Source organism: Anolis sagrei, chromosome X, assembly GCF_037176765.1.
Source record: "Anolis sagrei isolate rAnoSag1 chromosome X, rAnoSag1.mat, whole genome shotgun sequence".
Taxonomy (NCBI): Eukaryota; Metazoa; Chordata; class Lepidosauria; order Squamata; family Dactyloidae; genus Anolis; species Anolis sagrei.
The window spans coordinates 76515134-76542788 of record NC_090034.1 but is presented as its reverse complement, the minus strand read 5'-3'; the positions used below and the strand labels follow the sequence as shown (position 1 = coordinate 76542788).

General features: G+C 43.5%; 1 protein-coding gene across 1 annotated transcript in view; it reads right to left on the bottom strand.

Annotated features, from left to right (window-relative positions):
• Positions 1-459: 459 nt before the first annotated feature.
• Positions 460-27655, bottom strand: part of RUNX3 (RUNX family transcription factor 3) — a 150953-nt gene continuing 123757 nt past the window's right edge. The window contains exon 5 of the mRNA XM_060784424.2: positions 460-1888. Within this exon, the coding sequence (XP_060640407.2) occupies positions 1365-1888 (524 nt within the window). The 3' untranslated portion in view covers positions 460-1364. The remainder of the gene's footprint in view (positions 1889-27655) is intronic.

Below are 27655 nucleotides of genomic sequence, written 5' to 3'. Positions count from 1 at the left end.
AGAGGGATGGAAGGTTGGCCACAGCAACACGTGGTGGGTACAGCTAGTAATGTATAAATATTAAAATTAATATGGCATCCCTACTTCGCAGATTTTCACTTATTGTGGGGAGTCCTGAAGCGGAACCCCAGCAATAAGTGAGAGAACACTGTACAGGAAAGGAGATTCCACCTAAACATGAGTTCAGCAGTGGAACTCTATCTCTGCCCCATAGTGTGGTGGAGGCTCCTTCTTTGGAAGCTTTTAAGCAGAGGCTGGATGGCCATCTGTAAGTGGGGGTTTGAATGCAATTTTCCTGCTTCTTGGCAGGGGGTTGGACTGGATGGCCCACGAGGTCTCTTTCAACTCTATGTTTCTATTTATTCTAAGAGAGGCTGGAAACAGAAGCAGTAGGGAGAACAGGTCCTTGGCCCATTTATCAGACAAGTCGGCAGCTCTGTTGCTACATCATGCCCCATTCGGGACTTCTCATCCTTTCAGCTGAATTTTCTGTGCAGAAAGTTGTCTATTTGTTTTTTGTTTTTTTGCCAGTGCATGGAAAAGTTAAGGCTTTGGTCTACAAGTCCCATAACTTCCAGCCAGCATGATCAATGGCTTTGCTTTTGGGTGTTTTGAAGCAAGAATTTTTTTAAAAGGGGGATCTTGATGCAACTCAAACTAAAAACTACCTGTCACAATTCCCCAATTTTTGCAGAAGGCCCATGTAAACAAATAGCAGCTATGTTCAGTTTTGAACGTGGCTTGTGTAGGCGCTATGTACCCTATCGATGAGACCTGTTGGATTGCTATTCGATCACACCAAATGGTATCCAGTATTTGCAGTCTGACATGTCAACCTTACATTGCCTCCAAGTAAAGCAATTACTGAATTGTAAAGCAAACCCCTGTTTGGTGTACAACATGGTGCATTTTGGTTTGACTTCATTTTGACCAAGATTCACAGATGTCTCTTTCCAGCCCTGGTCCCTAGAGAATGAAGTACCCCATTCATTTGTTCATTCATTGCCTTTGAGATGATTGGTTACCCTTCTCATGCATGGCTAGGATCGCTACAAAGGGGCAAAGCGTTGCCATTTTATGTACATTCAGGACACAATAAACCATTGCTCAAGGAGAACCCAAAGGAATCAAGAGAATGTTGTCTTGAAATGTATTAAAAAGTCCAGCCCATCTCGTCTGCCTTTGCTTAATTAACTTAATTACCTATATTTTGTACAAAAGCAATTTCACTTGGTGATACATGTGGAAAATGTTGCCTGTGGCTCTTTTAATAATATCTTCTTTTTTAACAACCATCATGGGATGTGGTTGGGCTTTTTAATTCCGTTACAGCTGAAGGTGCCTGGCTTGCTTGTCTCTTTTTTTCAATATGGTCTCCAGACAGCTTCATCCATTCTCCCAGGAGTTGTCATGGCTGTGGGCGAGTTACTGTGGCTACCGTCGGCCTCAACAACATCGTTCTGATTGGCGAGACTGGGGTTAATCAAGTTGTTTCCAGCCGATGCACCTGGGCAGGAGGGAAGCATTCTTGTTGGTGAGCGCTCTCCCCCTGCCACCATGGAGAACTGATAGGACCCAGAGGATGTACCATAGTACAAGTGGTAAGGAGATGGGTTGGTCTGGAAGGCTCCGCTCTGGTTTTGGGTGGAGCTTGGGTACGGCGGGGGGAGGTATGTATGGTGGAACCGTGTGGAGGCGGGCATGCTGGTCATGCTGATGCCACCAATCCCAGTGGCAGAAGGCGTGGCTGTGTACGGAAAGGCCGCCGACATCGCACTCGGGTAATGCATCCTGGGGTCTGAAAACCTGGTCTCAGTGAGGCCTGGCAATGTGGAAAATGACCGGTCAAACTGGCGAGGATCGGAGAAGGGACTCAATTCCGATGTGCCTATTTGGGAAGGGAGGGAAACAGAACAGAGAAAATATGTTATTGCAGGGTGAAGTGCTTATTATTATTATTATTATTATTATTATTATTCTACAAATCACTGTTGTACACCAGAGCAGGAACACCTCTGACCTTAAACATCACACCAGCTTGGTAAACTCAGTAAGCAGTTTATTGAAGAATAGAAGTAGGCAAAGCGGTATGTTAACAAAACAGTAAAGTTACAAAACAAAGGTTAGTCTATGAGCTTCAAGGCAAAACAAGTTCCATCTATATAATAAAAATGTAATGTTCGTTTGTGGGATTAACATAATTCAAAAATCACTGAATGAATTGCCACCAATTTTGGCCACAAGATACCTACTAACCCAAGGAGCGACCATCACTCAAACATTTTGATTTTGTCGTTTGGAAGTTGTAGTTGCTGGGATTTATAGTTCACCTACAATCAAAGAACACTCTGAATTCCACCAATGATGGAATTGAATCAAACGTGGCATACAGAACTCCTGTGACCAGCAGAAAACATTGGAAGGATTTGGTGGGCATTGACCGTGAATTTGGGAGATGTAGTTCACTTACATCCAGAGAGCACTGTGGACTCAAAACAATGATGGATCTGGGCCAAACTTGGCACAAATATTCCATATGCCCAAATATGAACACAGATGAAGTTTGGGGAAAATAGACCTTAACATTTGGGAGTTGTAGTTACTGGGATTTACAGTTCACCTACAATCAAAGCATTCTGAACCCCAACAACAACAGAATTGGGGCAAACTTCCTACACAGAACCCCCGTGACCAACAGAAAATACTTAAGGCCACCCAATTCAGCTCCCTTCACCAGGGCAAGAAAAACATAATCAAAGCCCTCCTGACAAAGAGCCATTCAACCATAGATATAGATAGATATATATGATTCACACACAAAGAGATATAGTATGATAGATTTGAAAGGGGCCCCCTAAAGAAGGACAATTATATGTTGCATGTTCCAGAGTAGGCAAACCAGAAAATCTCCACAGCAACACTGACCAAGAAACAGCAAGAAATACTGTTTACCCACAAGCTTAAAGAAATCACATATATTAGAAACCAACACTTTTCATTACATTATTTTCCAGATCACCAGACTGGCCCACAGCAACATGTGGCAGGGGACAGCTAGTAGATATATAAATCCATGAAACAGGTACAAGAATCCATGAAACAAGGCAACATGAAAAATCCAATACACAAATCAAGAGCTTGGCAAAAATTTGGTACACGGAACTAAGAATACTTGAGAGCAAGATCGACATGAAATTGACACAGTTGACACAACTGAGGCAACGCTTTCCCATGAATCAATATAAGGCTTTTCCAGATCTCAAACCAAAAGGAAAGCATTTTGCTTGACCTTACCATCAGATAAAGATTTCTTATCTATCTTTTCCTGTAATTGAACTGATCTACTTTGTGCCTGAGCACTCTGTCGCTGCTTACAAAAGCCCCACTTTCTATCTACACTCTCATTAACTTGACTCTCATTAACTTCTGCACCTGACAAATCATCTTCCGACAGTTGTTCTGAGAAAGACTGTTAAGGGCCTCTCCCTGGAATGTGACCTTGTAAATCTTCCAGACAGCTCGGGCCTCTTGCCTAAGCTTAACTCATCCCCATTGCCAACAGACCCAGGCCCACCATCAAGAACATCATCCCCATTCCCATCATGAACATCAGGCACAATCACAGCAAACAAGATCACTATGCTGGCTTTGTATTCGATTACACATTGGATACTTCTCAAGTGTCTAGGACTGTGTGATGTAAATAATAATAATAATAATAATAATAATAATAATAATAATAATTTTTGTTGGTGTGTCAGGAGTGACTTGAGAAACTGCAAGTCGCTTCTGGTTTGAGAGAATTGGCCGTCTGCAAGGACGTTGCCCAGGGGACGCCCGGATGACTTGATATTTTTATCATCCTTGTGGGAGGCTTCTCTCATGTCCCAACATGAGGAGCTGGAACTGATAGAGGGAGGTCATCCGCCTCTCTCCGGATTCGAACCTGCGACCTGTCGGTCTTCAGTCCTGCCAGCACAGGGGTTTAACCCACTGCGCTACCGGAAGCTCCAATAATAATAATAATAATAATAATAATAATAACAACAACAACAACGAAGAACCTCTTCTGGATAAACTTTGCAACAAAAAACAAACAAACTCTGCAGTAGGTCACCTTAGCGCCACCATAAGTCAGAAACAATTTGAAGGCACACAATGGCAACTGCATTAAGTACCGCATCCTTTGTCCTGCACTGCCTAGTCCAGTGGTTCTCAACCTGTGGGTCTCCAGGTGTTTTGGCCTACAACTCCCACAAATCCCAGCCAGTTTACCAGCTGTTAGGATTTCTGGAAGTTGAAGGCCAAAACATCTGGGGACCCACAGGTTGAGAACCACTGGCCTAGTCAAATGCTTCTGAAAAACCCATAAGTGGGAGATGAAGGCAACAGGTAATCTGTTCTTTGTTCCCAGTATACTGCCTCTGCCCATGTTAGCCATCAGCCTTGCTGTCTGAGATCACCATGGAGTAATGAGACACCCGAGGAGATTCCCACATACCCACAATAAACCATAGGACTGACATTTTCCTACCAGTTGTCTGGCTTCCTGGCCAGTTCACGAATGCTTCTCCCTTGTCACCCTGGGCCACACAAAAAGGGAATGTGACATACTGGAGATCCAAGAGAATCTGGCTAGCTAAACTCAAGAACGTAGCTACCTGGATAAGAGCCTAGCTTAAAATTGGGAAGAGATGGAGCCTCCAGTTCTTATATAAGCCCACCACTATCCCATGCCTGCATCTCCCATGGAATTCACTTTCCAATGCCGTCCTGAATCAGGCAAATAGATACAGACCCTTCCATAGGTAGCTAATTAGCTATGACAAACACTGTATGGCTCACTGAGAAAACAATAATCCACGAATTTGTCGAATTTCCATTTGAATATCCTGCACCTAACATTGCTGAGAGTTTGGGTAATTCTTTAGGGAAGTGTTTCTCAACCTGGGGGGGTCGGGACTCGGGGGGGGGGGTCACAAGGGGGTATCAGAGGGTTCACAAAAGACCACCAGAAAACTCAGTATTTTCTGATGGTCATGGGGGTTCTGTGTGGGAAGTTTGGCCCAATTCTATCATTGGTGGGTTTCAGAATGCTTTTGATTGTCGGTGAACTATACATCCCAGCAACTACAACTCCCAAATGTCAAGGTCTATTTCCCCCAAACTTCACATTTGGGTATATTGAGTATTTGTGCCAAGTTTTGTCCACAGCCATCATTGTTTGCGTCCACAGTGTTCTCTGGATGTAGGTGAACGATAACTCCAAAACTCAAGGCCACCAGTGTTCACATTTGGACATATTGAGTGTTTGTGCCAAGTTTGGTCCAGATCCACCATTGTTTGGATTCATAGTTCTCTCTGGATGTAGGTGAACTCCAACTCCAAAACTCAAGGTCAATGCCCACCAAACCCTTCCAGTATTTTCTGTTGGTCATGGGAGTTGTGTGTGGCAAATTTGGTTCGATTCCATCGCTGGTGAAGTTCAGAATGCTCTTTGATTGTAGGTGAACTATAAAATCCAGCAACTACAACTCCCAAATGACAAAATAAACCCCCCTCCCAAAACCCACCAGTATTCAAATTTGGACATATCGGGTATTTGTGCCAAATTTCATCCAGTGAATGAAAATACATCCTGTATATCAGATATTTACATTATTTATTTATTTATTTATTTATTTATTTACTTTGCTTAGGCGACAGCGGTTCACAACAAACAAAAACAGCCAAAATTCAATGCTACAGTATAAAAGCAGTGACACCTAACATTATACAACAATTAACAAACCATTACTACAATAACCATTCAATTATCGTCTCATCATCACAAGCATAATCCAGAATCGTCATCCATTGTTCCATTCGTATGTTCAATTACCAATCATTGCACTAATTATTCGAATGCCTGCTCAAACAGCCAGGTTTTCACTTTTTTGCGGAATACCATTAGAGATGGTGCTAGTCTAATGTCCGTGGGAAGGGCGTTCCACAGCCGAGGGGCCACCACCGAGAAGGCCCTGTCTCTTGTCCCCGCCAGCCGTGCTTGTGTTATGATTCATAACAGTAGCAAAATTACAGTTGTGAAGTAGCAACGAAAATAATGTTATGGTTGGGGGGTCACCACAATATGAGGAACTGTATTAATGGGTTGCAGCATTCGGAAGGTTGAGAAACACTGCTTTAGGGCATCAAACAATGAAGTACTTCCGTAGCCAGCCATATTGACTGAGAAATTCTGGGAGTTGCAGCCCCCAAATTAAAATTTTATCTATTCTGCCCATATCAGTAAGTTTAGACTCCTCTTGGCTGGTATAGTGTGTGTGTGTATTAGCAATATGCTTGTGTCTAGCTTTCCACCAATGCAGAGCTATAAACACTGAAATAAAATTGTTTAGCTATTCTCTGGGGCTGTGTAGTAAATAGTCAGCAGTGAGTCCCCAAGCTACTCAGTCCATCTGCTTTGGCAGAGATATGCGCACACAAACAGAGAGACTCAGAAGGAAATCTGGAGTCTAGGCAAGGTCTTCTGAGGCCTTCGTGTGGGTGGTCTGTTTGTGCTGAGAGGCACAAGGGACCAAGCTGATAAACACACAGCTGAAAGCTTGCTTACTGTAGGTCATGCTATTACTGTTCCTTTGGCTTCCAACAGTATTTTTTTTAAAGAGGGAGGAAATGTGATTCTAGTTTTTTCTGAGTAATGGTATTTCATTGAGTTAAGAAAGAGAGGCTCCAAAATGGCTCCTCCCTCGGCTTCCAGAGATGCTCAACCAGTTTTATTGGAAAGATGTGCCATGATGTGTCAAGCCTAATAATAATCTCAAGTTCAAGGGGATATTGTCTCTCAGCCAGGGTCCTGGCTTCTTGTTTTATATTATCCTTACGCAAGCGTTCAGCCGGATCCCATAAAGACTGAATGTGAAGTGGGAGCCAAAGCTCCCTGGATCTTCTGGGGAGGCCCTGCTCTTGGCCCCGCCTGTGTCACAAGCGCGCTTGGCGGGGACGAGGAACAGGGCCTTCTCGGTGGTGGCCCCTCGCCTGTGGAATTCACTCCCTGGTGAAATTAGGTTATCTTCATCCCTCCTCTCCTTTAGAAAGAAGTTAAAAATGTGGATGTGGGACCAGGCCTTTGGGTAACTATGCGGACAATTACAAAAATGACAATGGCTATGGTAATTGACTATGGATACGCTTGATGGAATCTCCAACTACAGAATTCAGATAGATAACGGCCACCAGACTGGTATATGTTAGTAGTTTTTAATTGTATTGACTTACTGTTTTTAACTATATATAATTATTGGTTTTGTTATGTCACTGTGGGAGAAGATGCAGGTCAAGAATAGGGCTCCACAGCCACCTACGAATCCACAAGAATACTGATCATGGAAGACTATCCTACTCGTCCAACGAGGGATCGCCCAAGTAAGTAAGTAAGTAAGTAAGTATTTTATTATGTGTATATAAAGGCATCAAATTGTTGCCAGCTGGAAACCGCCCTGAGTCCCCTCCCCCAGAGGGTTGAGAAGGGTGGGGTATAAATATTTGAAATAAAATAAAATAAATAAATAAATACATAAATAAAGCATTTACATTACTTGAATGGGACATGTGATGAATGATGATACGACCTGTTACATTGGGGATGTCAAACTCATTTTCATCGAGGGCCACATCCACCTTATGGTTGTCTTCAAAGGGCTGTTGAATCCATAGATAGTGCATCTATGGATACAGAGGGTTGACTATATGTTTTTAACATACCGATACTTTACATTGTATGGCAATGCTTTTATGTTAAGCTGCTTTGAGTCTACTTTAGGAGAGATTAAGCAAGGTATAAATAAATATTTTGTTGTTTATTCGTTCCGTTGCTTTCGACTCTTTGTGACCACCTGGACCAGAGCTCCCTGTTGGCTGTGGCCGCCCCCATCTTCTTCAAAGTCAAAGCAGTCACTTCAAGGATACCATCCACTCATCTTGCTCTTAGTCAACCCCTCTTCCTTTTTCCTTCCATTTCCTCAGCATCATTCTCTTCTCCAAGCTTTCATGTCTTCTCATTATATGACCAAAATAATTTGTCTTTGCTTCTAATATCCTTCTCTCCAGTGAACAGTCGGGCTTTATTTCCTGGAGGATGGACTGGTTGGATCTTCTCGCGGTCCAAGGCACTTTCCTCCAACACCACAGTTCAAAAGTGTCTCTCTTCCTTCACTCAGCCTTCCTTATGATCCAGCTCTCACATCCATAGGTTACGATGGGGAATACCATTGCTTTAACAATGTGGATCTTCGTTGCCAGTGTGATGTCTCTACTCTTCACTATTTTGCTCTCCTCCCAAGAAGGAAATGTCTTCTGATTTCCTGGCTGTAGTCTGCATCTTTGCGCCTAGAAACACAAAGTCTGTCACTGCCTCCACGTTTTCTCCCTCTATTTGCCAGTTATCAATCAGCCTGATTGTCATAATCTTGTTTTTTTATGTATCACTGCAACCCAACTTTTGCGCTTTCTTCTTTCACCTTGGTTAGAAGGCTCCTCAGCTCCTCCTTTCATTCAACCATCAACCATATCTAAAGTTGTTAATGTTTCTTCCACCAATTTTAACTCCAGCCTTGGATTCATCAAGCCCCACAGGTCACATGATATGTTCTGCATACAAGTTGAACACATTGGGGGAGAGTAGGCAGCCCTGCCTTACGCCTTTCCCAATATTGAACCTGTCTGTTGTTCCATGGTCTATTCTTACTGTTGCTACTTGGTTGTTATACCAATTCCTCAGAAGACAGACATGGTGGTTTGGTCTCCCCATACCACCAAGAACTTGCCACAATTTATTATGTTCCGTGGTCTCTTCTTACTGTTGCTACTTGGTTGTTATAGAGTTTCCTCTGAAGACAGATAAGGTGGCTTGGGCTCCCCAGAGCACCAAGAAGCTGCCACAATTTATTGTGATCCACACAGTCAAAGGCTTTAGAATAGTCAATAAAACAGAAATAGATGTTTTTCTGAAACTTCCTCCATTATCTAGTGGATATTGGCAATTTGGCCTGTCGTTCCTCTGCCTTTTCTAAACCCAGTTCGTACATCTGGCAACTCTCTCTCCATGTATTGCTGGAGTCTACCTTGCAGGATCTTGAGCATTACCTTACTGTCATGAGAAATAAGTGCCACTGTATGAAAGTTTTCTTTAGCATTTTCGTTTTTGGGTATGCGGATATAAGTTGATTTTTCCCCAATCTGATGGCCATTCTTGTGTTTTCCAGCATCAATTATAATAATAATTGGTAGTCTCTATTTTTTAGCCAATCTGGGTCCCTAGATGTGATGGATTCAAACACAACTAGCTTGACAAATCAAAACAAACTACATTGTTATGCAATATTATAGCAACTTCTCACAATGTTACTTGTGCGAGGTCATCTGGAGTTTTGGAGTTGGTTGCCACATCTATGCAGATGATACGCAACTCTACTACTCCTTTCCACCTCACTCCAAGGAAGCTCCCCACATCTTGGACCATTCTGAGCCAGTGCCTAGCATCTGTGGTGGACTGGATGAGGGCCAACAAGCAGAGGCCTAATCCAGACAAGACAGAAGTCCTCCTGGTCAGTCATGAGGTCAATCAGGGTCTAGGATGGCAACCTGTGCTTGACAGGGTTACACTACCCCTGAAGACACAGGTCTGCAGTCTGGGGGTTCTCCTGGACTCAGCGCTGACACTTGAAGCTCAGCGGTAGTCGGAGGGCCTTCACCCAGTTAAACCTTGTGTGCCAGCTGCAACTTTACCTCGAAAAGCTTGACTTGGCCATGGTGGTCCACGCTGTGGTTACATCCAGAATGGACTACTGCAGTGCATTCTACATGGGGATGCCTTTGAGGACAGCTTGGAAGCTGCAGTTAGTGCAAAGATCAACAGCTAGATTACTAATGGGATAGCTATAGGGAGCATTCCACACCTCTATTAAAGCATTTCCACTGGCTTCTGATGTGTTCCCAGACCTAATTTTAGGTCCTGCAGGCAATTCTATGATATAATTCCATCATAATGTTGCATTGGAACACCCAGAAAATTCCTCGGGAGGATCCCTCTCATTCATATGAGTCGGATTCACTATTATCCATGGTTTCCTGTTTCCGTGGTAAGTTTAGCAATCTATCCCTTGCAAATATGGGGGTCATAATGTGTTTTTAAATAAAATAATTAAAATGTGAAACACAAAAAGGAACACATTAATAATCAAATAATAATACGCTTCCATTAAGTAACATTCCAGATTTTGGCAAAGCCCACCCATACTGTTCCTATAGGCCTGGCTTCGCTTATTTAGGGTCAAATTCAATGCTAGTCCCAAGTGAATACACGGACTAAAATGAACAGGATTTGGAAGTAACTGCTTACATCGATTTCTGTACAGCTTCTCTAGCTAGCACTAATATTTAATTAAGATCTTGGTGATAAATTTTGAACACAGGTGGTCAGTAAGCTCAGCTGAATCGACTTACAAACCTCTCCCTTATCAGGAATCCTGGAAATAGACCTTCCCACTAAACATCAGGAGGACACATGCAAAAGACTTCAGAGGAGACTCTGCATAGGAATTCCTTTATCCTATTAAACTAATAAACAATTAAATGCACTACAGTCAATGGGGAAAGTAACTACCGTATATAATTGAGTATAAGCCGATCCGAATATAAACCGAGGCACCTAATTTTACCCCCCAAAACTGGGAAAACGTATTGACTCGAGTATAAGCCAAGGGTGGGAAATGCAGCATCTACTGGTCAATTCCAAAATAAACATAGATAGCAATAAAATTACATTAACTGAGACATCAGTAGGTTAAATGTTTTTGAATATTAACATAAAACTGTAATTTAAGACAAGACTGTCCAACTCTGATTAATCCACTATTCCAACCTTCTATAATGAAATGTGCTTACGTATCCTTCCAATAATAATTGAGAGAGTAAAATAATAAATATAATAATAATAATAATAATAATAATAATAGAGTAAAGCAATGGAAATGTAATATAACAATAATGAGTAAAATAATAAATGTAATAATAATAGGGTAAAAGAATGTAAATGTAATAATGACAACAATAATAGAGTAAAATAATAAATGTAATAATAAAATGGTGCCTGGTCAAGTGAGCCCTGATCAAAGTAGGCCCTGGTCAAAGTGGGCCCTGGTCAAGGTACACCCTGGTTAAGTGGGCCCTGGACAAGTAAGCCCTGGTCAAAGTACGGCCTGGTCAAAGTGGGCCCTGGTCAAAGTGTGCCCTGGTGAAGTGGGCCCTGATCAAAGTAGGCCCTGGTCAAAGTGGGCCCCGGTCAAAGTGGGCCCCGGTCAAAGTGGGCCCCAGTCAAAGTGGGTCCCGGTCAAGGTATGCCCTGGTTAAGTGGGCCCTGGACAAGTAAGCCCTGGTCAAAGTGGGTCCTGGACAAGGTGGGCCCTGGTCAAAGTGGGCCCTGGTGAAGTGGGCCCTGGTCAAATTGGGCCCTGGTGAAGTGGGCCCTGATCAAAGTAGGCCCTGGTCAAAGTGGTCCCCGGTCAAAGTGGGCCCAAGTCATAGTGGGCCCCGGTCAAAGTGGGCCCCAGTCAGTGGGTCCCGGTCAAGGTATGCCCTGGTTAAGTGGGCCCTGGACAAGTAAGCCCTGGTCAAAGTGGGTCCTGGACAAGGTGGGCCCTGGTCAAAGTGGGCCCTGGTGAAGTGGGCCCTGGTCAAATTGGGCCCTGGTGAAGTGGGCCCTGATCAAAGTAGGCCCTGGTCAAAGTGGTCCCCGGTCAAAGTGGGCCCAAGTCATAGTGGGCCCCGGTCAAAGTGGGCCCCAGTCAAAGTGGGTCCCGGTCAAGGTATGCCCTGGTTAAGTGGGCCCTGGTCAAAGTGGGTCCTGGACAAGGTGGGCCCTGGTCAAAGTGGGCCCTGGTGAAGTGGGCCCTGGTCAAATTGGGCCCTGGTGAAGTGGGCCCTGATCAAAGTAGGCCCTGGTCAAAGTGGTCCCCGGTCAAAGTGGGCCCAAGTCATAGTGGGCCCCGGTCAAAGTGGGCCCCAGTCAAAGTGGGCCCGGTCAAGGTACGCCCTGGTTAAGTGGGCCCTGGCCAAGGTGGGCCCTGGTCAAAGTGGGCCCTGGTCAAAGTCAGCCCTGGTCAAGTGGGTACTGGTCAAGTGCGCCCTGGTCAAAGTGGGTCCTGGTGAAGTGGGCCCTGCCTGATCAAAGTGGGCCCTGGTCAAGTGGCCCTGATCAAAGTCAGCCCTGATCAAGTGGGTACTGGTCAAGTGCACCCTGGTCAAAGTGGGCCCTGATCAAAGTAGGCCCTTGTGTAAGTGGGCCCCGGTCAAAGTAGGCCCTGGACAAATAAACCCTGGTCAAAATGGGTCCTGGCCAAGGTGGGCCCTGCTTAAAGTGAGCCCTGGTCAAAGTGAGCCCTGGTGAAGTGACCTTGATCAAAGTCAGCCCTGGTCAAGTGGGCCCTGGTCAAAGTTGGCCCTCATCAAAAAAGGACTGGAACCACTGGTATAGAGGCACCTTTTGTTAGGAATGGCAGGTTTTAATCATACTGTCCTCCAGCACTATTTTGAGAATTTTTTTCCTGCTCTGACATTGGGTTAGGAGTACTCTATAGCCTGTTTCCCTTTCCCTGGTGTTCAGAGTATGCTTTCCGCCCTCCCACTTTGCTCCTGGGTGAATCTTGCCCAAATGTTGGAACAAATTCCTGCTTCTTTCCCATCTTGGGCTTGCTTGCCTGTGCGCTTGCCCTTCCTCTCGCCTCCTCCTCTTCCTCGGCAAGGCTGGCTATGAGAATTCCAAGAGATGGATATCTTGAAATAAACAGCAGGCAGGCGCCATTTGCGACTCAGCAGCTATAGCGGAGTGAAAGGAAGGGCTTACGTTCCTTCATTATGTTTCATGTGGCCATAAATAATATTCCATAAAGAGCAAATTCAAATAAAAAGTGAAGTGCTCAGGGCACATTTCCCCTTTCTTTTCCTCTCTAATGCACTCCCAAAGTTTTTGGAGAGGCTAAACTTTATGAGTCTGAGCTTGCAACACTTGGCAATTGCCGCGGCTGCTAATGTAAAAGCAACAGTGTAAACGTGTTAATTACCGACGGCTTGCAAAACAAAACAAAATGGGGGGAGACACACAAAATGCCATTGGTGGACCTCTCCCAACCATGAATGACTTCCTGTTACATGCAAATGGGAACACACAACTGCTTCGGGTGCTGTTCTTATGAAAGAAAGTTCCTAAAAAGGTGAAAAATGAATGCATCTGGTTTGGGGATATAGTATATGGTACATCCCCTAGGAGCTGGGGGTGGTGACGGCCAACAGGGAGCTCTGGCGTGGGCTGGTCCATGAGGTCACGAAGAGTCGGAGACGACTGAACGAATGAACAACAACATTCCCTAGTGTCGCTGCCATTTAGATAAATAAAGGAAGTAAATTCTAGTTCTCCTATGCAGTGGCTCACTTAGTTTTGTTTTATGTTTAATTTATTTAGATATTCTTAATTGTTTCCCCAATGCCAGCTCACCGAAACAGGACGAACCGAAATAGCAAAGGAGCCATTAAAAAGTCCATACTATCAAACCAGCAAGAAATATACATCAGCCATGAAGAATGAAATCAGTCATTAAAAGGCTGATGGAATGAAAAGGCCATTTGTTCCCCGGCCCCCAAACCCCTTGAAACAACAAGAAAAGAGGGGCCTAATCAGATCTGACTATTTAAGGGTGCAGCCCAAAGATTGGCAGCCGAGGGACCGTTGGTCAAATGCTGCTCCATGGGGGAGAAGGAAGCCCGTAATAGGGCTAAATTTATGATGCCCAAGGTTATGCCTGCGGAAAGTTCAACAGGCATAAACATCCAGCTGGTGCTAAGGATTCATATGTTTCTATGCCTCCTTCTTTACTTGGCAGTTGCTGAAAAGGGGGTCTAGATAAGCAGGGGAAGGGAGATACACATGCCTGCCAACTCTCTTTCTGCCCCAACTTCATGGAACCTGCAGGGATTTGGAAATGGCACTTACTCTGTCCCTTTCCCCTCGTGCATGTACCACAAGTGATAGGATTGTTCTGGAAGATATGGGTTAGCACTAGAGTTGAGTGGAGAATTTATTTCTTCTGTTTCCTTTTTTATTTTGGTATTTTGGGAGCTCGTAACGGTAAGGGTCCCCCGGTACGAAAACCCGCTCGATACGAAAGCAAGAGGGAGCCGATCCTGGTTCCTCGTCTGCTTTTTGGCACTGAAGGGGACAAGGGGTCTGATTTCATTTTATTAATAAACTAGCTGTGGCCCGTAGCCAGGATTTCGATTCGGGGGGGGGGGGGGGGGGGCTGAGTCTGAGTGAAAAAGGGTCTACGCTAGCAAACCTTTTGCATTGTTATCCCAATACCCCAAGCATATGGGATATATTGAGCATGGTGATCAGATCATGATATGAATAAACATAACAGTTTAAATAATGCACCAGTAAGGCCTTTTCGCGAACCACCATGAGAATTTCGGGGGGGGGGGTGAAGTCCCTCAAGCCCCCCCCCCCCCCCCCCCCGGCTACATGCCTGTGCCCTGCCACGCATTGCTGTGAACTATAGTAAGAATTTTTGAAGCAGAGGTAGCTATCTGGACTATTGTGAAAGAGAGGTACCTACTACTAGGTACCTACTAAAGAGAGATACCTACCTATTATGAAAGAGAGGTACCTACCTCCTTCCCCCTTTTTCTTCCCCTTCCTCTTTCTCTCCTTTCTTCCTTCTCTACCTCTTTCTTTCATTCCTTCCTTCGCTCTTTGGTTCCATCCTTCCTTCTCACTTTCTTTCCTTCCCTCCCCCTTTCTCTACTTCTTCTTTTATCTCCTTCCATCCCTGTTTCCTTCTTTCGTTCACTTTTTATTTTATTTTCTTCTTCCTTCCTTCTTTTGGTACCTCTTTCTTTCTTTCCTCCCTTCTCTCCTTCCCTCTTTCCTTCCCTCCTTCATTCTTTCCCTCCCTCCTTCTCTCTTTCCTTCCTTCCCCCTTTCCCTCCTTCATTCCTTCCCTTTCCCTTCCCTCCTTTTTTCTCTCCTTCCTTCCTGTCTGTTCTCCCCCAATACCTCCTCACTAAATTTATTCTATTATATATATATATATATATATATATATATATATATATAGTATTGTAATTATATATATATAACCAGCCAGTCATCCAACATCTATTCATAAATGTGTGTGTGTGTGTGTGTGTGTGTGTGTGTATGAGCGTGTGTGTGTGTCTACACTGCCATATAATCCAGTTCTAAGTAGATAATCTGGATTTTACATGGCAGTATGAGAGGGGTGACTTTGGGTGCATCTACACTGTAGATTTAATAAAGGAGGATGAAGCTGGCAGGGGGGAGAAAAAGGAAGGAAAGAAAGGGAGGAAGGGAAGGGAGGGAGGAAGGGGAGGGAGGGAAGAAAGGAAGGGAGGGAGGAGGGAAAGGAAAGAGGGAAGGAAGGGAATGAAGTAAAGGAGGGAGAAGGAAAGGAAGTAGAGAAAGGGAGGAAGGGAAAGGAGGAGGGAGGAAAGGAGGGGGTTGGAGTGGATGGGCTTTAGGGCTCCCTTCCAATTGGTTGGCCATCTGTTGTGAGGGCTTTCATTGTGTCTTCTTTTACTGTCAAATGAGGTTGGGCTGAATGGTCTTTGGGGCTCCTTTCCAAGCAATGTCAGTTTCGTGTGTCCAGTTGGATTGCAACCCCTATTACCCCCATCAGCCCTAGCTTCTGCCAACCTAGCAGTTCGAAAACATGCAAATGTGAGTAGATCAATAGGTACCGCTTCGGCGGGAAGGTAACGGCGCTCCATGCAGTCATGCCGGCCACATGACTTTGGAGATGTCTATGGACAATGCTGGCTCTTCGGCTTAGAAATGGAGATGAGCACCACACTCCAGAGTCAGACATGACTGGATTTAATGTCAGGGGACAACCTTTACCTTTACCTTTCTTTAGAGACAGGTAATCACCTTCTTTAGAGATGCAAAAGGAGTCATCAATTGAAGGTTTCAGGTCTCAGGTGTAGACAGTTCAAACAAAATAGTGTCTGATAGATTGGACCAAAATTGATGCCTCAAAGGAAGGAAAAAGCCCAGATGTATATTGATATATTGAATGACTGTAATTGGGAAGTTGTGTTTTCCTGATCTGTTTTGATAAGCATCTGTCCAAATTGTGCCATGTGCAAGATGAAACAAAATGAAAGGGAGAGGGAGATGTTGTACCTGCAAAACTATACGAACCCTATGTGAGATCTCATTTGATGTTCCGCTCCCCTTCCATGTGGACACCCAGAGGTCCTCTATCTGCAAATAAAGGTTGTTGTGATTTCCATCTCCTCTGTCTCCCAATGTCTCATTGAGAAGCAGGCCTTGAGAGGTTACAAAGGTTGCCTTCTTAGGAAAAAGGGGCATCACAGCTGAGCCTCTTCAGCATCATAATTTAATCTTTTGTTATTAATCCCAAAGCAAGCATGTATAGATTTATAATTTATGGATTTATAGTTCACCTACGATCAAAGAGCATTCTGAACTCCATTGATGATGGAATTGGACCAAACGTGGCACACAGGACTCCTATGACCAACAGAAAACACTAGAAGGGTTTGGTGGACATTGACCTTGAGTTTGGGAGTTCACCTACATCCAGAGAGCACTGTGGACTCAAACAATGATGGATCTGGACCAAACTGGGCACAAATATTCCATATGCCCAAATATGTACACAGGTGGAGTTTGGGGGAAATAGACTTTGACATTTGGGAGTTGTAGTTACTGGGATTTATAGTTCACCTACAATCAAAGAGCATTCTGAACCCCACCAACGACGGAACTGGGGAAAACTTCCCCCACAGAACCCCCATGACCAACAGAAAATACTTAAGGCCATCCAGTCCAACTCCCTTCACCAGGGCAAGAAAACGTAATCAAAGCCCTCCTGACAAAGAGCCATCCAGCCATGGATATAGATAGATATATATAATTCTCACACACACACATAGTATGATAGATGTAAAAGGGACCCCCTAAACAAGGACAATTATATGTTGCATGTTCCAGAGTAGGCCAACCAGACAATCTCTACATCAACACAAGCATACAGAAATTACATATATTAGAAACCAACACTTTCTCTTTACTTTATTTTCCAGATCACCAAACTGGGCCACAGTAATGCGTGGCAGGGGATGGCTAGTCTATATAAATAAAAATGTAATGTTCGTTTGTGGGATTAACAGAACTCAAAAACCACTGGACGAATTGACACTAAATTTGGACACAATACACCTAACAACTCAATGTATGTCCTTCGCTCAAAAAAATTGATTTTGTCATTTGGGAGTTGTAGTTGCTGGGATTTATAGTTCACCTACAATCAAAGAGCATTCTGGACTCCACCAAGGATGGAACTGAACCAAACTTGGCACACAGTTCTCCCATGACCAAAAGAAAATACTGCAAGGGTTTGGTGGGCAGTGTCCTTTGGTTTTGGAGTTGTCGTTCACCCACATCCAGAGATCACTGTGGACTCAAACAATGATGGATCTGGACCAAACTCTACACGAATACTCAATATGCCCAAATGTGAACACTGGTGGAGTTTGGGGAAAATAGAATCTTGACATTTGGGAGTTGTAGTTGCTGGGATTTATAGTTCACTTCCAATCACAGAGCATTCTGAACCCCACCAACGATAGAATTGGGCCAAATCTCCCACATAGAACCCCCATGATCACCAGAGTGGGCCACAGTGACGTGTGGCAGGGGACGGCTAGTAATATAATAAAATAATAAAACTTTGTTTATATACCACCCTAGGGGACTTTCTACATATGTAAAATAATACAAAAACATACAATATAAAAAAAAACACAACATATACATTAAAATCAATCTAAAACCAGTTCCGCTCTTTTCTTCATGCAAGGTAAGCTGCCAGGGGCAAAGATTTCAATAAGGGGTCTGGACTATTTAGAACGGGCTGGGCCAAGGATAGTGCAAGGAGAAGGGAAAAATGAAGCTGGCTGAATGGTTACATCCCGTATAGACTACTGCAACGCTCTCTACATGGGGTTGCCTCTGAAGACTGCTCGGAAGCTTCAAATGGTCCAGCATTCGGCAGCCAGGTTGCTAACAGGAGCGGCACTCAGGGAGCATACTACTCCTCTGTTGCGCCAGCTCCACTGGCTGCCAGTTTGCTACCGGGCACAATTCAAAGTGCCAGCGTTAGCCTATAAAGCCCTAAACGGTTCTGGCCCTACTTACCTCTCCGAACGCATCTCCTATGAACCGGCTAGGACACTAAGATCATCTGGGGAGGCCCTGCTCTCTGTCCCACCTGCATCACAGGCGTGCTTGGCGGGGATGAGAGACAGGGCCTTCTCAGTGATGGCCCCTCGGCTGTGGAACGCCCTGCCTGCAGATATCAGATCGGCCCCCTCCCTGCTGGCGTTTCGGAGTTAAGTGAAGACCTGGCTGTTCGAACAAGCATTTGATTAAACAGTGTAATTGAACATAGGAATACGGAATAATGGAGGATGAGACTGGATTCTGATTTTACTGTTGAGGCGCTAATGATTGTTATACGGATGTTTAATGATTTATGTTACAATTGTTTTTAATTGCCCTATACTTGTCTCGTGATGTTTTGTATTGATGTTGTTCACCGCTTTGAGTCGCCTGAGGGCTGAGAAAGCGGTATATAAATAAAGTAAATAATAATAAATAAATAAATGCTACAGTGCAAGGATTGGTCTCAGCAACGGCCCTACTAGGGGACCGGGGCCACTCAAATGTTCTTCGGCATCACCATTACCACCAATGCTGATAATGTCTTAGGACAGTGGTTCTCAACCTGTGGGTCACCAGACGTTTTGGCCTTCAACTCCCAGAAATCCAAATAGCTGGGAAACTGGCTAGGATATCTGCATGTTGTATGTCAAAACATCTGGTTGAGAACCACTGACTTAGGACCTAGGTTCCACCAGCATTTTGTAAAAGGGTCCAGAAACATCTCGATATGCCTACATAATATTTACAGAACATGTTTGGGTGGTTTATGGCAACCGAAAAGAGTTGGGGCAGGTGTAGCACATGTAGAAAATAATATCTCCCCCTTTTTTTCAACATTGGAGGGTGCAATGAGGTGGAGAAGCTGGCTAAATACTGTTGGGAAAAGCTTCCTAGCTTGACAGTCCTTCAATTAGATCAAGTAAAGCAAGTTATCCCCAGTACATCCAAAGATAAGCAGGACATGAGTCATTATTAGAATGCCTCATACTATCCATTGTATACATCTAGCGATTAGACCTTCGTAAAATACGCAAACACACCTCTAATAAACCATAACCAAGTGGTCAGACAGGCAGACACCAGATAAATAGATAAATGTCTGAAAAAGTACATTTTCTCTATTTTTAAAGTCCTCAGAGAATGGTTGGAGGGTGCTTCAGATATATTCAGATGTTAATTCATCAAGAACATTTTTTTCCTGAAATACAATTTTTACTTCCCAATCTATCTATCTATATATAAAAATGCCCTGTGCATAATGGGTACCTTAAAAACAAAAGAACCAATGAACGAAATCACACCAAATTTGGCAACAAAATGTCTCACAACACAAGGAGTGACCATCACTCAAAAATTATGATTTTTTCATTTGGGAGTTGTAGTTGCTGGGATTTATAGTTCACTTATAATCAAAGAGCATTCTGAACTCCACCAATGATGACATTGAGCCAAACTTGGTACACAGAACTCCCATGACCAACAGAAAATACTGGAAGGGTTTGATGGGCATTGGCCTTGAGTTTTGGAATTGTAGTTCACCTCCACCCAGAGAACACTGTGGACTCAAACAATGATGAATCTGGACCAAACTTGACAGGAATACTCAATATGTCCAAATGTGAACACAGATGGAGTTTGGACGAAATAGACCTTGACATTTAGGAGTTGTAGTTACTCGGATGTATAGTTCACCTATAACCAAAGAGCATTCCGAACCCCACCAACGATGGAATTGGGCCAAACATCCCACACAGAACCCCCATGACCAACAGAAAATACTGTGGTTCTTGTGGGTTTCTTTCGGGCTATAGGGCCATGTTCTAGAGGCATTTCTCCTGACGTTTCGCCTGCATCTATGGCAAGCATCCTCAGAGGTAGTGAGGTCTGTTGGAATTAGGACAATGGGTTTATATATCTGTGGAATGGCTGGGGTGGGGCAAAGAGCTCTTCTCTGCTGGAGCTAGGTGTGTTTTCTGGTGGTCCTGGGTGACCCTTCTGACACCCCCCTGGTGACCCCCCCCCCCCGGGGTCTTGAGAAATGCTGCCTTAAGACCATCCAGTCCAACTCCCTTCACCAGGGCAAGAAAACATAATCAAAGCCCTCCTGACAAAGGGCCATCCAGCCATTCACACACACAGAGATATGTATATGACAGATGCAGTATGAAAGATTTGAAACAACCCCTAAAGAATTCATCCTGATATGTTGATTGTTCCAGAGTAGGCAAACCAGACAATCTCCACATCAACACTGGCAAAGAAGCAGCAAGAAATACTGTTTACCCACAAGCATAAAGACATTACATATATTAGAAACCAACACTTTCTCATTACTTTATTTTCCAGATCACCAGACTGGGCCACAGCAACGTGTGGCAGGGCACAGCTAGTGCATTATAGATTCTACTCTAATAAAAAAAAAACAATTCTGCCCCAAACAGAAGGGTTACTCATTCTTGGAATAAGAAATCCTTTCCAACATGCTGTAGCTTTGCTTTTGTTCTTTTGTTAATTAGATTTTGTGGGCAAGAAACCTGTCTGTTTTAATTTCTGTTGTACAGCATACAGTAAATACTAGCATATTTTAAGCAATTTAATATTACAACGTGATGAGGAAGAGGATAAAGCTGATGCAGAAGAAAGGCCTGGGAGGAGAGGACTACGTGCTTTTCCCCGCACGTTTTGAATCAGCCACATTAAGCTAATGAAGGGCAGCTCTAAAAGGGAACATCTTAGATGCCCTGAGCAAACCCAGTCAGTTTATGTGAATTACATGGGTAAAATGCAAGTTTTCCTCTGTTTTCTCTCCATTTTAGCATGCCGGTAAAACAGGATCCCATGGAGGACAACCCACGATGCATAGGAATCCGTCTTGACCAGGGCCATAGCCAGAAAAAAAAATTGGGGTTGGGTTTGAAACTTTATTTGTCAAACCATATAAAGTAGTTCCATAACACAAAATCATTTAAATAGGAGAGTTCATTCTATAGACTTAATTAAATCCATTTTCTATTTTAGTTACTACTAGCTGTCCCCTGCCACGCGTTGCTGTGGCCCAGTCTGTTGATCTGGAAAATAAAGTAATGAGAAAGTGTTGGTTTCTAATATATGTAATGTCTTGATGCTTGTGGGTAAACAGTATTTTTTGCTGTTTCTTTGTCAGTGTTGATGTGGAGAGTGTCTAGTTTGCCCACCCTGGAACATGCAACATATCATTGTCCTTCCTTAAGGGTACCTTTCAAATCTATGATACCATATCTGTGTGTGAGTGAGTCATATCTATCTATCTATCTATCTATCTATCTATCTATCTATCTATCTATCTATCTATATCGATGGCTGGATGGCTCTTTGTCAGGAGGACTTTGATTACATTTTCTTGCCCTGATGAAGGGAGTTGGATTGGATGGCCTTAAGTATTTTCCGTTGGTCATGGGGGTTCTGTGTGGGAAAATTGCCCCGATTCTGTCGTTTGTGGTGTTCAGAATGCTCTTTGATTGTAAGTGAACTATAAATCCAGGTGACTACAACTCCCAAATGTCAATGTCTATTTCCCCCAAACTCCATCTGTGTTCATATTTGGGCATATTGAGTGCTTCTGCCAAGTTTGGTCCAGATCCATCATTGTTTGAGTCCACAGTGCTCTCTGGATGTAGGTGAACTACAACTCCCAAACTCAAGGTCAATGCTCACCAAACCCTTCCAATATTTTCTGTTGGTCATGGGAGTTCTGTGTGTCAAGTTTGGTTGATTCCATCATTGATGGAGTTCAGAATGCTCTTTGATTGTAAGTGAACTATAAATCCAGGTAACTACAACTCCCAAATGTCAATGTCTATTTCCCCCAAACTCCATCTGTGTTCATATTTGGGCGTATTGAGTGCTTCTGCCAAGTTTGGTCCAGATCCATCATTGTTTGAGTCCACAGTTCTCTCTGGATGTAGGTGAACTACAACTCCCAAACTCAAGGTCAATGCCCACCAAACCCTTCCAGTATTTTCTGTTGGTCATGGGAGTTCTGTGTGCCAAGTTTGGTTCAATTCCATCATTGATGGAGTTCAGAATGCTCTTTGATTGTAGGTTAACTATAAATCCCAGGAACTACAACTCCCAAATGAAAAAATCATAATTTTTTGAGTGATGGTCATTCCTTGTGTTGTGAGACATTTTGTTGCCAAATTTGGTGTGATTTTGTTCATTGATTCTTTTGTTTTTAGGGTACTCATTATGCACAGAGCATATATATATATATATATAGATAGATAGATAGATAGATAGATAGATGTTTCAAGTCTTAAAATAACTGAAAATGGCTGTTAATTGGTAATTTATAGTTACAAAATAATGTCTGTTATTATTATTGTTTATTTATGGGAGACTCAAAGTGACTGCACACTCACATATACACCCTTCTGTTGTTGTTGAGTCTAAGGCAAACCTATTACCTTCTAGGCAATATTTATTCAGAAGGGGGTTTGCCTTCACCTTTCTCTGGGGCTGAAAAAACATGTGACGTGCCCAAGCTTACCCAATGCATATCCATGACTGAGGATTTGAATCCTGATCTTTGTCATAGTAAAGTGCTCAGACGACCACACTTTGATGGCTCATATCCTTTTGTTAGTTGTGTGTGTTTATGCATTCAGGGAAGCTCTTTCATGTATTATTTTATTTACAGCTTTACAAATTCTGCAGCACTGCTGGTCACAGCTGACCTCCAGCTAGAGTGCTCAAGGGCCAGGGCTTCCCAGTTCTCGGTGTCTATGCCACAGTTTTTAAGGTTAGCATTAAATCCATCTTTAAATCTCTTTTTCTGTCCACCAACATTACGTTTCCCATGAGTTGGGAACATAGTAAGTGCTTTGGGAGATGATGATCTTTGGGCATTCGTACAATGTGGCATTATTTATTTATTTATTTACAGCTTTTATATTCCACCCTTCTCACCCCGCAGGGGACCTAGGGCGGATCACAGTGTACACATATATGGCAAACACTGAATGCCAATGTTTTTTACATACAACATATACAGACATACACAGAGGCTATTTAACTTTTTCTGGCCGCCAGGGGAGCTGTCGCTTTCATCGTCCATCTGCGACACTGATGAAGTACTTCCGCATTCCCCGCATGCTTTTTGCTGGAGTGCTTGCTGGAGTCTTTTTTTTATGGCCTCATAAATTAGTTAATTTAGCCTCCCCACACTTTAAGGTGGTACCTAATTTTCCTACTTGACAGATGCAACTGTCTTTCAGGTTGCAAAGGTCGACAACAGGCTACACAATTGGTTGGAAACCCACTTCGAACTCATGACCTTTTGGTCAGAGTGATCTTAATGTAGCTGTCACTCACCCATACTCGTATGTTTGAAGACATATGAGTATGGGTGTCTTCAAACAGTGCAGGTACTACTTTGTGTCTTACGTGGGAAAAAGAAATCTCTCTGCCAAGTTGTCCCCACCATTTAATTAGATTGTCAGCTCAGTCCCAGTGTGCTTAAGCAATATTTGTGCGTACCCTCAACATTTGAACGAGTTTCTTTTTAAATTGTTTATTATGCACTGTTGTTGATGTTTAATTGTACTTGATGTTTTTGCTTTATCAATGTATGTAATTTGTTTCGGCATCGAATTGTGCCGACTGTGTATACCGCTCTGAGTCGCCTTCGGGCTGAAATGGGCGGGATAGAAATAATGTAAATAAATGTAAATAAATAAAAACACGAGATGAGCCAGTGTGGATTATCCAGATCTTGAAATACAGGTAGTTCTCTTCTTGGATTGAGAATATGCTACAAATACAGGCAGCCATGCTGTTTGGTAGATTCTGGGAGAAGTGGACCAAAAAGGGACTTTCAGAGTTCATGAACTATTTTTTACATCAGTGGTTCCCAAACTTTTTTTGACCAGGGACGACTTTGACAAGAGACCACTTTCGTACCAAAAGGTTTACAAGTCCATTTTTGGTCAACCTTAGATTCTGTTTGATTATTTGGGGAGCTGATTCAGAAAATTGCATTGGATAGACCACATCAGCTCTAGTTTCTGGTACAGAACATGTTGTTGTTGTTCATTCGTTCAGTCGTCTCCGACTCTTCGTGACCTCATGGACCAGCCCACGCCAGAGCTCCCTGTCAGCCGTCACCACCCCCAGCTCCTTCAAGGTCAGTCCAGTCACTTCAAGGATGCCATCCATCCATCTTACCCTTGGTCGGCCCCTCTTCCTTTTTCCTTCTACTTTCCCCAGCATAATTGTCTTCTCTAGGTACAGAACATATGCCATCCTATAGTCACCATCTGTTCACCCACAGAAAACCATATTTAATATGCTTGGGCCCTATAAGAGGGTTTTGCGAGACCAGTTGCTCTCATTGCAATGTTGTCGTAATGGCTTGAAATTCATCCACTGTTACCCTCAGAGGAATGTCCACAAGCAGGGCTTAAGGGCTTTAGACCTCTTTCATGGCTGTTCTCCCCCCCCCCCCCCCCCCCCGTAACATTAGAAAATGTTGACAATTTCCACTACCTTGGCAGCCACCTCTCCACAAAAGTCAACATTGACATTGAAATACAATACCATTTGAGTTCTGCAAGTGCAGCATTTTTGAAATGAAGCAGAGGGTGTTTGAGGACCGGAACATTCGTAGGGTGACCAAGGGGCTTGTTTATAAAGTTACTGTCCCAACCATGTTCTATATCTGTGAAATGTGGACTATATACAGACATCACATTCAACTCCTAGAATTATTTCATCAGTGTTGCCTCTGAAAAATCCTTCAAATCTCTTGGGAAGACAGGCAGACAAATGTCATCATGCTGGAAGAAGCAAAGACCACCAGCATTGAAGCTCCTGCGCCATGCACTCCACTGGACTGAATGAAACATTTTCCAAATGCCCAATCACCATCTCCCAAAGCAGTTACTATACTCCCCACTCAAGAACGGGAAATGTAATGTTGGTAGACAGAAAAAGAGATTTAAAGATGGGCTTAAAGCCAACCTTAAAAACTGTGGTATAGACATCGAGACATCAAGCCAATGGGATTTTGGCCTACATCAATAGGAGAATAGTGTCTAGGTCCAGGGAACTCATGCTACCCCTCTATTCTGCTTTGGTTAGACCACACCTGGAATATTGTGTCCAATTCTGGGCACCACAATTCAAGAGAGATATTGACAAGCTGGAATGTGTCCAGAGGACGGCGACTAAAATGATCAAGGGTCTGGAGAACAAGCCCTATGAGGAGCAGCTTAGCCTGAAGAAGAGAAGGCTGAGAGGAGATATGATAGCCATGTATAAATATGTGAGAGGAAGCCACAGGGAGGAGGGAGCAAGCTTGTTTTCTGCTTCCTTGGAAACTAGGACGCGGAACAATGGCTTCAAACTACATGAGAGGAGATTCCACCTGAACATGAGGAAGAACTTCCTGACTGTAAGAGCCGTTCAGCAGTGGAACTCTCTGCCCCAGAGTGTGGTGGAGGCTCTTTCTTTGGAAGCTTTTAAATAGAGGCTGGATGGCCGTCTGTCAGGGGTGATTTGAATGCAATATTCCTGCTTCTTGGCAGGGGTTGGACTGGATGGCCCATGAGGTCTCTTCCAACTCTTTGATTCTATGATTCTAACTGGGAAGCCCTGGCTCTAACTGGAGGTCAGCTGTGATCAGCAGAGCTGCAGAATTTGAAGAGGCATGAATGGAGGGTGAAAGGGAGAAATGTGCCAAGAGGAAATCACATCAAGCCAACCCTGACCAGGACTGCCTTCCACCTAGAAACCAATGCCCTCACTGTAGGAAAACATATGGATCAAGAATAAGGCTCCACCGCCACCCACAGACCCACCACCAAGACACTATATTTGGAGGACCATCATCATCGGGCTACGAGGGATCACGTAAGTATCTATTGATCTATCTATCTATCTATCTATCTATCTATCTATCTATCTATCCATCCATCCATCCATCCATCCATCTGAATTGCAATTTTCCGCTTTTCCATAGTGTCTTTATCTATCTATCTATCTATCTATCTATCTATCTATCTTTCTATCTATCCATCCATCCATCCATCCATCCATCCATCCATCCATCTGAATTGCAATTTGCTGCTTTTCCATAGTGTCTCAGATCATGTTGCCTAACATTAACAACTCACTCTGCTTCATGGTAGGGCCAGCCTTGAGCATAAAGTGGAATTAATGGGTTTTTAGCTATTACTTTCTCTCACCTTTTCACTCCATCTGCATCTAGATCTGACAATACTTTCCTCTAACACGCAGCTAAACTGTGAGCAAAATCCAATAGTTAAACAATCTTCTTCTTTTTTTAATACACACGAAACCACAGCTTTTTATGGCTTCACCTTTGAAAAATTTACTACAGCCCAACTTGTATTTCGAGATTTTGTCTGCTCCTGTATTTCTTTCTTGAGGGCCCTGGCAATTTGGAGGGCGAATATTTTGCTTGTCGTGCTGCCAATCAAAATATTTGAAGGAAATGTTTATTTTCTTCTCGAAATCGCACCAGCTGCTGCTTTAACTGAATAAGCCCATTTAGAGGTAAGAATTTAACCATTGTGAGAGCAAACTAAGCACCCGCACACTCCAAATATCTGACCCGATCTATCAACGGAAATGGCAGCACTTTGGATCAGGCAACTGGGAAGCGAGGAATGTGTGTTCAACCAGAGGTCATCCCCATCCCACCTAGCGCAGTGTTGCTGTCTTGTAGGACTGGCCATTATCTGTGTGCCTTGGGACAAAGAAAAAGGAGGCAAAGTTTTGCATTCGTTTTCCTTTCTCCGCGTTTCTGTTTCTCACTGCGCAGCTCCTGGCGCCTTTCTTAAACCATCCTCTCCCTGCTTCCCGGTGCTTGAAGAGCTGAATGGCATACAAATTGTTTTTCAAGCTCCTCAGCAGCCCCTTTCCAGATCAAACAACGATTGCCTCTATTTTCATACCAGCCTTGAAAAAAAATATCTAGTTCTTGGCTTGACTGAATGAGTACCAAGAAATGATGGCTCCAAGAAAGCTAAAATTGTTGGGGCCTTTCTCGGGTTGCCATAATCCAGTGCTTTCAAATCTAGATATCCAATTTGCACAATACAAATTACACACATTATGGCATTGCTTTGTTTCTGTGATAGATTCTACCAGTATGTTTCTGTTTTGGAACTATTTATATAGAAGCACTTATCTGAGAAAGCTGGTGTACTGTAATGGTTAGAGAGCTGGACCTGGAACAGGGAATGCCGAGTTAAATCACAACACTTACAAGGTGTCATTTCTGTATCTTCGTAACCTCATGGACCAGCCCACACCAGAGCTCCCTGTCGG